General features: G+C 33.1%; 2 protein-coding genes across 2 annotated transcripts in view; one reads left to right on the top strand and one right to left on the bottom strand.

Annotated features, from left to right (window-relative positions):
* Nucleotides 1-14,538, bottom strand: part of LOC140447412 (pyrokinin-1 receptor-like) — a 649,679-nt gene that overhangs the window by 311,238 nt on the left and 323,903 nt on the right. The gene's annotated exons all lie outside the window — the stretch shown is intronic.
* Nucleotides 14,015-14,487, top strand: LOC140447413 (uncharacterized). The gene is made up of 2 exons (XM_072540051.1): nt 14,015-14,074; nt 14,140-14,487. Exons 1-2 carry the CDS (start codon nt 14,024-14,026, stop codon nt 14,401-14,403), a joined length of 315 nt encoding a protein of 104 aa, XP_072396152.1. The 5' UTR covers nt 14,015-14,023; the 3' UTR covers nt 14,404-14,487.

Below are 14,538 nucleotides of genomic sequence, written 5' to 3'. Positions count from 1 at the left end.
ATTCTTTCTGAAGTAGTCAGTGTTCTAGCTGGAAATATTTCGGAAACAATTAATTTAGAACCAAATGTTTTGGTTAGTTTGAAAAATGCTCCCGTTACATCAGTTGATGTTGAACGAAGTTTTTCCATATATAAATATATGTACTCAGACAGAAGCCACAAGTTTTTGTTAGAAAATTTTGAACACCACTTGGTCATTTATTGTTACCATAATTCTAAATAAGTTTATTCATACTTAAAAATGATGTAGTTACTTAAAATAAATGTAAATCTTAATGAATAGTAGGAAATATTTAGTTATGTACACTTTTTTTTTAAATAAAATTGTTACTATTTTACGATTTTTTTATTTATTTGTATGCATATTTTGTAAAATATTTGCATATTTTCGGGTAAACACGTGCATATTTATGCGCATATTTTCTACATTTTTATTTGCATATTTGCCGAAGTCTAGTCATGCGCATAGAATGAATTTAGTTTTGCAGGATAGATGTAAAAAAATTAAAGAATGTTTTAAAGAACTTTTTTTACCAGTTTGAACGGATTTGCTTCTTTTTTCTTAAGACGCATTGGAATTTTAAATCTCGGTTAGTTTCCACTGTAGCAGCTTTTCGTGAACAGCTTTTGGAAGTTTTTGATTTTATTGTTGAATGCGACGGTTTTGAAAGTGATGATATCTCGATCCGTGAAGCAATCGGTTTGAAAAATTTATTAAATGGTTACTCTTTCAACATACTTTTAAATATTTTTAAGAAAGTATTTACCCAAACCGATTTGATATTCAATGTTGTTCAAAATCAGTTAACTGACATTATTCATTCCAAAAATACAATAACAAAACTGCTGCAAAATCTCAGAGATTTTCGTAATGATAGTAATTTCCAGTATATACGCAGTGACGTTTTGGACTCGCTTGATATTTCCGAACGCCCCAAAAAAAGACAAAGACATGACACAGAAACAGATCTTGAGGAAAGGGTATATTTTGAAATTTTGGATACTATTATTAAGCAAATAGATACTCGTTTTTTCGAATGTTGAAGAGTTGCAAATTTTTAACCTCTTTGAAGATTCAAAATTTAAAAGTTACGCCAAAGAATATCCAAGATATTTATTAGACAGGTGAATTAAAAATTATCCATCATTCTTTAATAAAATAAAATTGGAAAATGAATTAAAAGTTGTATATGCTGATCCAAATAATTTCGGAAGGTGGGATAAGTTACAAGATATGTATAATTTAATATACTGCAATTTATTACAACAAACTGTTACCGAAATTAATAAATTATTGTCATTAATTCTCTCATTACCACCAACGTCTGCCTCAAATGAACAAGATTTCACTTTCAAAAGAATCAAAACGTATTTTCGAAACACAATGAAACACGAGAGACTGTCAAGCTTTACTCAAATGTCAATAGAAAAAAAACTTTTAAAATCTCTCCAAAACTCTAATAAATTTTGCTACTTCCAAACAACGTAGATTAGAGTTAATTTATAAACATGTTTAGGTTCTAAATTTATAGGAAATACAAAAAAGAAACAAAAATCTCCTATGATGATTGAAGACTTTACTAGACGGTTACCTATCTGAGAGTACGAAACTGGAAAGCCAAGACGAAGAATAGGTGAGAATGGAGACTTATCCTTAAGCAGACCAAGACCCACCATGGGTTGTGGAGCCAATGATGATGATGATACCTATCTGAGGAAACAAAAAATACCTTGCCAACCTTGTCTCTAAAACCACGAGCCGCCACTGATAGGAGTATACGGTCTCGGTACCAAAAACTGCAAGAGAGATAGACTGGTACAATTGTGGGTAGAGAACAACCTGTTAGTAGCCTACACCTTGTTTAAACAACATCCTAGAAGTCTATACACTTGGAAATCACCTACAGACAGAAAAGATCAAATTGTTAGAAATCAAATTGACTTCATTTTGCTCCGTTACAACTTCAAGAATTACATAAAATCTAATAAAACTTTTCCTGGAGCTGACATTCATAGCGATTACAATCTAGTTAAAATGGATTTTAGACTAAAAGGGTTTCTTAATCTCATCTCACAACTGAAGAACCCTAAAAAGAAAAATGAAATAAGTATCAAGGTAGCGAAAGAAATAAAAACGCTAGAGACCTTGATATAGACAGACGTTGAAGTAATATAGACTGCTCTAAAAACGAAGTATTTGACATTTTTTACAAGATCAGACGTTAGTCTAGAGCTCATAATTCGATTGATCAGATGTTACGTTTTCTTTGTTTGGCTGTATGACTGTGAAATTTAAACAATGAAGTCTGAAACAGAAAAAAGAGTAGATGCCTTTGAAATGTCTACATACAGACGGCTGCTAAGAATTCCATGGATACAAAAAGTTACCAATGGTGAGGTACGTCAGCACATGAGTGAACAAAAAGTGGTAAAAAGAAATAAATTAGACTTACTCACAATCAGTTTAATTTTACTACCTAAGACGACCGGTTTCACTTTCTAAAATTTGCAAAGCATCATCAGGTCACTGGTACAAAGTAAATTAAATGCTGAAATTATAAAAAGCCCATATTAGGGTGCTGTCTTATAAGGATATAGATCAAAAAAGTTATAGATCAAAAAAAGGTTTTAGTAATTATGCCAACATTACATGTCTGTGTTAATTAATATGCATAAATTGCATTAGCAGACAAATTCATAAATTCATCACCATTACAAATAAGTAAATCAGAGATGGAAGAACTAACCAAATCCCTGAAAAATGGAAAATCCCCTGGTCCTGGTGACATCCCTGCAGAATTAGTGAAAGCCGGTACAGACAAACTCCAGGAACAGAAGAAAACTCTTTCAAGACTGCTTGAATGGAGCCGAATTACCAAAAGAGTGGAAATTATCTATCATGTCAACTATCCACAAAAACACACTGATCCTTGCTTGGCAGCAAGGATCAGTGTGAAAATTACAGAGGAATTGCGGTAAACAGCACAATAAGTAGGATGTATGGGAAACAAAATAGAAAATGACTATAGAGATTACGAAGCAGAGGAACAAGCTGGTTTTAGAGCTGGGCGATCCACAGTAGACCACCTGTACTCTATTACGCAAGTTATTGAAAAAAAAAACAGCCGTCAATAAAGAAGTTCACCTGATGTACGTAGACTTACAAAAAGCATATGACAGTGTACCCCTAAGTAAACTATGGTCAACCCTACAGCAAACCAACATTAAGCATGGTCTCATCAAAGCAGTCCAAAGTCTGTATAATGGAACGACTCCAAAAATTAAAACTGGATCAAGGATATCTGCAGGATTTAAGGTCACGAAAGGACTAAAGCAGGGTTGCTGTATTTCGCCTACCCTTTTCAAAATTTATCTGGAACAAGCACTCAAGCTGTAGAAAAGAAAATGTAATGGCATGGGAATTGCTCTCAATGACGAGACTACACTGTACACCTTATGTTTCGCTGATGACCAAATACTGATTGCTCAGGATCATGACGACTTGAGTTACATGACTCGGAAGCTAATAGAAGAATATAACAAATGGGGTATCGAAGTCAACATTAAGAAAACTGAAGCCATGTGTATTGGAGGGACAAAACAGTCCATTATATTAGACGATGGGGCAGAAATTAGAAACTGTGATGAATGCAAGTACCTGGGTATGAAGATAACTCAAGATGGAACACTCGATGCTGCTATAAAAGACAGAAACATACAGGGTAGAAAAGCCATATCCATGATAAACGGAATTCTGTGGGACCAAACAATATCTAAAGCGAACAAACAACTCATATACAACACCATACTTAAAAGTGTAATCACATATGGCAGCGAAGTTTGGCAAATGAAACAAAGAACAGAGAAACTGTTACTAGCAACAGAAATGGACTTCTGGAGAAGAGCAGCAGGAAAATCAAGAAGAAATCGGATACCAAATGAGAGAATACGTGAAATGATGGGAGTCAAGCATACAATAGTTGATGACATAAAAACAAAACAGTTAATATGGTACGGCCATGTACAGAGAATGCCAGATGACAGGATTCCAAAACAGATTTTGCCGTGGACACCACAAGGGAGAAGGAAAAGAGGAAGGCCGAGAAAAAGCTGGAGAGAGGGAATTGAAAAAGAACTAGAGGAAAGAGAAATCCCTCCAGGCCTATGGCTGAATAGAGAACAATGGCGGTTAGGAGTCGGAAGGCGTCGGAGAACGCTGTAAACCGATAGTAGTAGTAGTAGTATCAAGGTAGCGAAAGAAATAAAAACGCTAAAGACCTTGATATAGACAGACGTTGAAGTAACATAGACTGCTCTAAAAAAGAAGTATTTTACATTTTTTACAAGATCAGACGTTAGTCTAGAGCTCATAATTCGATTGATCAGATGTTACGTTTTCTTTGTTTGGCTGTATGGCTGTGAAATTTAAACAATGAAGTCTGAAACAGAAAAAAGAATAGATGCCTTTGAAATGTCTACATACAGACGGCTGCTGAGAGTTCAATGGATACAAAAAGTTACCAATGGTGAGTTACTTCAGCGCATGAGTGAACAAAAAGAGGTAAAACGAAATAAATTAGACTTACTCACAATCAGTTTAATTTTACTACCTAAGACGACCGGTTTCACTTTCTAAAATTTGCAAAGCATCATCAGGTCACTGGTATAAAGTAAATTAAATGCTGAAATTATAAAAAGCCCATATTAGGGTGCTGTCTTATAAGGATATAGATCAAAAAAGTTATAGATCAAAAAAAGGTTTTAGTAATTATGCCAACATTACATGTCTGTGTTAATTAGTATGCATAAATTGCATTAGCAGACAGAGTAACAACCCACAAATTGGTAAGAGAAAAAATCTGTTGAATTGTAATAAATTAGAAATAAGGCGTGGAAGGCGACAAAACTCGAAGCTGAAAGACCAATTGCCATGTGGATCGCCAACCTTCGAAAGGAGACGGCGCAATAAGAAGAATAAGAGGCTCTATACCGACTATTTTCGGTTCTTTTTACGAAAATAGATTATTAGTTATCCTGTTAGCTTTAATTCCCTTTTCGGGCACAGGACTGATTGCTGTAGTTTATGTGGTACTTGATCTATCTACAAACTACATCCAGAAGAAGACTACAGCTTATGTAATCGTAAAATAGTATTTATTAAAACGTCTTTATAGCAAAATACAGTTTTATCAGTTTTAATATTTTCCTTTTAAATATTTGGCGGATACCACATTTCATGTTAGTAGTATTAACCTCTAATGTGTACACGGAATTACTTAACAAATATCTACTTATTATGCATTACCACAATAATATCAACGCTACACACTCGTATGTATATATGCTTGAACACGTAAGTCTATATGAATTAAAATCAGTTATGAAATACAACATTATATCATTATTCGTATATTGTTGTGTTTTTCGTTCAATACCAAACAAATATATTAAATAGCGGGTGATCCTTATAAAGTAAAAATCTACTTCAATGATTTAGTGCCCCTGTCCACGTGAGCTGCTGATTTCGTATCAGCTTTCGGAATTTCTCATATGACGCTTTTTTTAACTTAGTTGTTTTGTGTTCTTCGAGATGTCCCGATTTCCAGTTTCCACTTTTCTCTGTATTTTCACACAGTTAACAGTTTACAGAGATTTCAGTGATGGATCCTTATCTGAAAGAAATTTAAAGATTGCAACAGCTCTATGATAAAGTAGAAGAAGAAAATGTTATTTTGGAAAGAGAGCTAGAATCAGACAGGTGTGATGAAAGTGACCACAGTACAGACACAGAAGAAGAATGGGAGGAAAAACTGGAAACAGAATTGGAGAAAGGATTGGAGGAAAAACCTGCAACTTTAAAATATTTTGAAACAAATACATACATACAAAAGATGGTGTATTTTGGGGAAAACATGCGCCTCCAAAAAATGTTCGGACAAGAAGTTCTAATTTAATTTCATAGTTACCAGGTTCAAAAGGAAATGCTCGTCAAGCATATGACTCTTTTTGTATTAGCCGAAAGAATATGTGAGCCTGTGTTTGATTCTAGAAATATAACGATGGATAATTGGTTTACAAGTAAGTTACGAAATTGTAAAATGCATGCTGGAGTAGCACAAAATTACAATTGTTGAAACAATTCGAAAAAATAAAAGGGAGATTCCAAATGAACTTCTTGATCCCAGCAGACCACAGTATTCGTTATGTTTACATTTTCAAATCCATTACTTTGATGCCATATACGTCAAACAAAAAAAAATAGTCGTGACGCTGTTATCATCTTTTCACTATGATAACTCAATTGATGAAGATTCTGGAGATGCCTGTAAGCCCAATATTATTACATTGTATAATATTACAAAATCGTACGTTGACTCAGTCGATCTGAAATGTGCGGCTTATAATGTGGTCAGAAACACCCGAAGATGGCCAATGGTCATTTTTTTATAATTTACTTAACATTGCCGGCATAACTCTCACGAAATACATAAATGTAATACAAATAAAAACGACCTATTTTCGAAACGTTTCTGAAATCAATTAGCTTAGCCTTGACAAGAGAGAACATGTTAACCAGACCAAGAGACCGTCATTTATAAAAGGATATCAGAAATATCGCCCAAAAATTAAGCGGAGTACATGCAGATCCAGCGCCTCCGCGTCCAAATAAAGTCGGTTCGCTATATTTACGCGGGTTTCGGATTAAAAATTTTATTGTAAGTACCCAGTTTTAATTACCTGCTTTTTGGGGAAATATCAACTGGTCAAATGAAATGAAAAATAATCCATAACTTTTTTTAATTAAATAATAATGGAAAATCTTTTATATAATTGACAGTATAATAAGGAGAATTACTTCATTAATGGAGTCTAATGTGGCTAATATAAACCTAATAATAATTTTATATTACACTTCACACAGAAAATATGGTCTATGTATATTTGTTCCACGGAGAGAATTTCTAATGAAAAATAAAAAATAACTTGCCAACAAAAATGAAAATCAGTCATTATCATCAAAAATATCATAATCGTCATCATCATCACTGTCATCACCATTAATTGTTATTATGATTGGACTTATTTCGTTTATTTTATTTTCACGAGTCCACCAATCTTCTATTAGTTTCTCGCACTTGAATATACAGTAGCACCACGTTTCTGGAGTTACAATTGAAAGTGCCTTTCGCCAAATTTCCCGAACTGCGTCGTCGCTATAACCGTTAGGCCCAATATGGTTGTCATAATATTGTTTTGCTATTCCCCATATATATTCGATGGGATGAAACTGGCAATGATACGGTGGCAGACGTAAAACTTGATAACCTGGTCCTTTCAAAATAATACATATATAATACATAATACATAATAATAAACTTTCAATAATCTGGTCCACAGCAAAGGTTTTTGGTTTTGCGTGGATATTTGCCAAGCGTAATAATTCTGATTTTAAAATATGTTGTGTAAATGGTATATTTTCCTTTGTTAACCATTCTTTAATTTTATTAACAGTCCAAGAATTCGTTGGACTTTTGTTTAATACTTCAGAATGGTAAGGTGCATTGTCTAAAATAATTACGCTGGGCTCACTTAAACCTGGGAGAAGTTTTTTATGTAACCATTTTACAAACATTTCTGTGTTCATATTATCGTGATAGTCACTTGATTTTGATTTAGATGAAAATATTAAATCGGCACCTTCTATAAAACCCGATTTCCCTCCTGCATGTAAAATTATGTGTCGCTTCCCTTCTCCATCAGTATGTTTGATAGACTTTACGTTAACATCTTGCCATATTCTCTTGGTTCCACCCCTAGAAAATATCCATGTTTCGTCTAAATAGATAAAATTTGCCCTTTCTTCTTTTAATTTAGAATATTTTCTTAGAAAGTTAATTCTTTTATGCACAACAGAACTTCTTTCACAAAGGGCTTTTCTGTTATCCTCCTTTTGAAATTTGAAACCCAAATTATGTATCACTTGCCATAGACTTGTTCTGCCAATTTCGTCAAATTTTCTATCTTTTAATTCCGAGAGAATTGTATTTAAGGTCACATGTTCCTTGTTGGCTCACATTCGATAAACGGTATCACGAATTTAAAATTTTTTTCCATCTGGAATATCTTTCGGTTTCAATGATAGGCGAGTTTTTCGGTGATCTTCTTTCGGCCGTTCATTATTGCGATTTTGTAATACTCCTCTTAGTTTGGTTTCACTAATTCCTAGAGCATCACATACGCGTTGTTGAACAGACATTACCGATTTTAAAGGACCGCCATTTTCTTTTTCATCCGAAAAATACTTATGTACACTACAAATTAGACTATCTACATCTAACACACGTCTAGGCATTTTTAAATATTTCCACCAAACATACAATGTCAACACTGACAAAGAATCAATTCAACTGCAATATTGTAACAAATTTATACCTACCCTAATGTTATTTTAATGTATATTAAAATATGACCATTAATGCAGTTTTTACCTAATTTTCTGGGAAGTCGTTTACTGCAACTGGTTATCAATGAGTCATTAGCATAATTTTGTTAATCCGAAACCCACGTAAATATAGCGATCCGACTATACACGAGGTCGTTGCGCATATTGTCCAAATCGTAAACCACGATATTTTTGTGTCAAATGTCAGAAATGGCTATGCTTAGAACATGTTAAACCGATTTGCGAAGACTGCAGTGAAAATTGAAATTAGGATTAGAATTTTTTTTATTAAATGCAAGAGAAGTACTTTTTTGCATTTTCTTAAAGATGTTGTTTATTTTATCATTTAGTTTAAAATGCATTAAAAATAAAATAAAAAAAGATTGTACATATATCAAATTATATCAAATATAGTCGGTTCGCTATATTTACGCGGGTTTCGGATTAACAAAATTATGCTAATGACTCATTGATAACCAGTTGCAGTAAACGACTTCCCAGAAAATTAGGTAAAAACTGCATTAATGGTCATATTTTAAAATACATTAAAATAACATTAGGGTAGGTATAAATTTGTTACAATATTGCAGTTGAATTGATTCTTTGCCAGCGTTGACATTGTATGTTTGGTGGAAATATTTAAAAATGCCTAGACGTGTGTTAGATATAGATAGTCTAATTTGCAGTGTACATAAGTATTTTACGGATGAAAAAGAAAATGGCGGTCCTTTAAAATCGGTAATGTCTGTTCAACAACGAGTATGTGATGCTCTAGGAATTAGTGAAACCAAACTAAGAGGAGTATTACAAAATCGCAATAATGAACGGCCGAAAAAAGATCACCGGAAAACTCACCTGTCATTGAAAACGAAAGATATTCCAGATGGAAAAAAATTTGAAATTCGTGATACCATTTATCGAATGCGAGCCAACAAGGAACATGTGACCTTAAATACAATTCTCTCGGAATTAAAAGATAGAAAATTTGAGGAAATTGGCAGAACAAGTCTATGGCAAGTGATACATAATTTGGATTTCAAATTTCAAAAGGAGGATAACAGAAAAGCCCTTTCTGAAAGAAGTTCTGTTGTGCATAAAAGAATTAACTTTCTAAGAAAATATTCTAAATTAAAAGAAGAAAGAGCAAATTTTATATATTTAGACGAAACATGGATATTTTCTAGGGGTGCAACCAAGAGAATATGGCAAGATGATAACGTAAAATCTATCAAACATACTGATGGAGAAGGGAAGCGACACATAATTTTACATGCAGGAGGGAAATCGGGTTTTATAGAAGGTGCTGATTTAATATTTTCATCTAAATCAAAATTAAGTGACTATCTCACGATAATATGAACACAGAAATGTTTGTAAAATGGTTACATGAAAAATTTCTCCTAGGCTTAAGTGAGCCCAGCGTAATTATTTTAGACAATGCACCTTACCATTCTGAAGTATTAAACAAAAGTCCAACGAATTCTTGGACTGTTAATAAAATTAAAGAATGGTTGACAAAGGAACATATACCATTTACACAACATATTTTAAAATCAGAATTATTACGCTTGGCAAATATCCACGCAAAACCAAAAACCTTTGTTGTGGATCAGATTATTGAAAGTTACGGTCATCAAGTTTTACGTCTGCCACCGTATCATTGCCAGTTTAATCCCATCGAATATATATGGGTAATAGCAAAAAAATATTATGACAACCATATTGGGCCTAACGGTTATAGCGACGACGCAGTTCGGGAAACTTGGCGAAAGGCACTTTCAATTGTAACTCCAGAAGTGTGGTGCAACTGTATATTCAAGTGCAAGAAACTAATAGAAGATTGGTGGACTCGTGAAAATAAAATAAACGAAATAAGTCCAATCATAGTAACAATTAATGGTGATGACAGTGATGATGATGACGATTATGATATTTTTGATGATAATGACTGATTTTCATTTTTGTTGGCAAGTTAAATTTTTTTATTTTTTATTAGAAATTCTCTCCATGAAACAAATATACATAGACCATATTTTCTGTGTGAAGTGTAATATAAAATTATTATTAGGTTTATATTAGCCACATTAGACTCCATTCATGAAGTAATTCTCCTTATTATACTGTCAATTATATAAAAGATTTTCCATTATTATTTAATTAAAAAAAGGTATGGAATATTTTTCATTTCATTTGACCAGTTGATATTTCCCCAAAGAGCAGGTAATTAAAACTGGGTACTTACAATAAAATTTTTAATCCGAAACCCGCGTAAATATAGTGAACTGACTTTAGTTGTATTTTAATATTTTCTAACGTATTGTGTAAAATAAAAACTGTGCCCCACAGACCCCACCCTACAGTTCATGATTTGCATGTACTCGATTACTCAAGGGTTAAGATTTTCCATAATATAAAATTATATCAAACGTCCCATAAATATTACATTTTATTCTAAACACATTTTGTTCATAAAAACTCGTTTATGTGGCTAATATCTGATTTCCTATAACAAAATGAATCCCAATATTTACAGCTAGCGTGAAGATCTATATTTTAACCTGTTCCATTTAAAAACTAGTCATTACGATCCAAAGAAGTCCAATCACAACCTGTTTCTTTACCCAATCTAAGTAAAACAACAACACTATTACCCAGATAAATATGCGAGACCCGGTTTTTTAATCGTTTTATTGAAACTAGTTTCTATTTCTTAAATTTTGATTGGCGAGTCGGTATTTGTGGGTTGGATTGTGTGTTTTAGTAACGCCAATAAAGACTTCACTGACGCATGTTACATGACTTTTATGTTTTTTTGAAGGTGTATGAGTAAGGTTAAGATATTATTCGACATGATTATAAACCAATAAGGGAAAAGGAGGCATTTTTAAGACATCTTAATTAGCCATTAAGCACGTTATTTTTTATTAGTTTATTGCAATTTAAAATCTACAATACATGCATAGGTTATTTTAAAAGATTTGAACATTAATTTCTAAATGCAAAAGACTGACAGACATTTCAGTGGCGGCTCGCTTTAAGAAGATAGTGTGAGAATTCGGGCAGCTGCATAAATTTTTAGTTACGGGTTCACGATATTGTTAAAAAATAAGTAAAATATAAATTTAAAAATATATAGGCGCGGATACTTTTACATTATGAGGTAAAAAATTATCAATTATCAATCAATTATATTGAAAAAAAATTCAACTTACAACAAGTATTTAGGTACTGCTGATACTACTTAAAATTTGTAATTACGATTGTGTCTCTAGGGTCTTAAAATTATAAAAATATCTATATTTCAGTATTTACACACATGCACAAAGTTGTTTAATATCACTTTTAAAGTTTCCTTAACCTTCTTTTTTTTTGCAAAGTTTTTAATGACTTTATTATTAAAATTATCAACGCCGTTTGATTAAAATATAGAATTTCACTCTTTGAATTGTTGTACTTAGATGGCATCTTAAAATCAAATAACTTAAATTTACAAGACTCATACAATACCCAAGGAACAGGGGTGGAGTTATTTCGACTTGTTATGTCTCTAAACTCGCGAAGAACGGGTTTGGGTAAGCAATTGCAAAACTGCTTAGAGTCCTTTTCATTTGGTAACAGTGGATGAGATACTGGAAGCGTTTCGAGGGCGTTGCTCATTTAGGCAATAAATATGGGATTAAAATTTTTGCCCTAGTTGACGCCAAAGTGTTACTCTACTTCAAATCTTGAGGTCCGTGAGCAGCTCTCCCAATGCAGTAGTTTTGAGGTAATGTGAACCCATATATGAATCAGGAAGAAATATTACTACCGATAACTGGTTCAAAGTATGAATCTGTTATAATAGTCGTTTTACGCCAAAAAGCTGACGTTAGTAAGTACAATTCGTAAAAACAAAACAGAATTACCATCTGAGTTTGTCAACCCCCCAAAATCACAGTTAGTTAACATTACTTTATTTTGCTTTCCACAGAATGCCACCCTTGTGTCCTACGAACCCAAGTAAAATAAAAGATCCTACTGTTATCCAGTCTTCATTATGATAGTAAAATAAATGAAGTAACATGTAAACCCGAAATCATAATGGATTATAACGATACTAAAGGGGGTGTTGATACCGTGTACAAGCTGCCTATAACACTGCAGGAAATACCAGGAGATGGCCAATGGTCAATGGCCAATGATAGTTTTCTAATCGATGCTAAATATTGCAGGTATTGTTACAAATGTCATTTTTCATTGCAAAAATCCTGATAATGTAACCAGAAGAAGATTTTTTTACAGAGTTTAGCTAGACAATTAGTTAATAATCACCTTCGTACTCATGCTTCTATTTCTTGTTTGCCATCATCAATGAAATTAAGAACTACAGAAATGGTGGAATCTAAAGATCCGCTACCGCCTCCGGCTGGTAATGTTGATCAACAAAGAGGACGCTGCAGTTACTTCGACAGAAAAAAGAACCGTTTGACCAAGTATTTATGTGTTAAATGTGGAAAATATATGTGTTTACAACATTACACAAATATTTGTAATGAATGTGTATGACATGAAAAATATTTAATAAATACGTGTTTGTAATAGTAGTTCTTTTTATTTTATCAGAAGAATTTTTAGTCCTTCTCATACTTGCGATTTCAATATGCGGACTCACAGACCGCCGCGTGTACTGATGCAACTTTTTGAGAAACGTGTACTGAAAGATACAGTACTTCTTATAATTAAGTTTTAAGCCGAGTTTTGTTTAAAAATAAAAATTGTCTACATGTTTCATTAAGAAATGATTTAGAAACTGATGCTTATAAGCAGAAAACTTCTACGACATAAATAAATTAAAAACAATTAATGTCCGGAGAAGGTAAACCTTGTTTTTATTTGCAAAAAAACTGCATCGTATGTCTCTAAGACTTTGTTTTCTGCTGGGTCTATCCTCTTCAATTCTGTTCGTGTTTAATTCGTATTTATTTCTCTTTGAATATTGTCAATAATGACTTCCATTTGCTGCCTTATACCTTAAGTTGCTGCTTCAAAATTCTCCAAATCTGTTTTCACCTTTACAGAATCAGTGTATACTTTTTGCAATTGATGAAAAATAATTTTTAAGGCATTATTTTATAAAAATTAAACAACCAAAATACAGAATTTTATCCTAAAGCTTTAATTTATAACCATTCTCTTGATTAATAGACGACAAATAACGTAAAGTACTTTGTATAATGTCCATTGCTGCAATGAGGTGTTCTATATTTTCATAAATAGCATGAATATCTCATGATTGAAAATTTCAACGTGTTTGGGAAGATTTTGGCAAACTGCGTATAGGCGTAGAAAAGAATAAGCACAAATCAGATGAATTAGAAAAAAATATCCTAGCCTGCTTATTGATAGAACATGCATTTGACATAATTTAATTCTTTTGGTGTGCATAGAAATGAACGTAATTTGTAAGAGAAAATGTTTCCTTAACCCTCTCTTAGTGGCTTGGGTGGTATACGTCCCCCACTTCATTATGTCTACCCAGATTCAAATCGCCAGGTGTCAGCGCTACCTAGACTTCAGTACTTTCCAAGTAGTGTGTGAGTTAATGTATAACGTGTTTGTGCATAGTTACACGCGCTTAGTTGCCAAGCATTTTGTAAGTCTTTTAGTGGTTCATAATCATATTAACTCGTGATGTTTACCAGATTTTCCTTTTTTTAGAACAAAATGGAGAATTCGAAGAAGCGTAAAGTTGAAAGAATTAACGATCCTGACGTTTGGTTGAAATGGTTCGAGGAGTTAAGTGATAACGAGGATCGACCTAATACTGACGACGAAAGTGATTGTGGAGAAGAAGACCACGTGACTGAAAATGAACATAATACGGCTTCCGAACAAGAAGCAGATGTGGAAGTGAAAGTGAAGAAATTGACAATCGAGCAGAAGAGAAAGGTGGAACAAAACGAAGGAAAAGAGGTCCTGTAAAAAACGTATGAACTCGTGCACATAACATAATAAAATGCCGTTTGGCAAGACCAATAAGTATTAAATCCACAAGGAAAATAATTCCTGTAGCTGGCTGTATACCACGTATAACAAAAGAGGTTAGTCTTTGTATGT

This window comes from Diabrotica undecimpunctata, chromosome 8 (assembly GCF_040954645.1).
Source record: "Diabrotica undecimpunctata isolate CICGRU chromosome 8, icDiaUnde3, whole genome shotgun sequence".
Taxonomy (NCBI): Eukaryota; Metazoa; Arthropoda; class Insecta; order Coleoptera; family Chrysomelidae; genus Diabrotica; species Diabrotica undecimpunctata.
The sequence above is the reverse complement of the archived record's forward strand: the minus strand, read 5'-3'. Positions and strand labels throughout refer to the sequence as shown.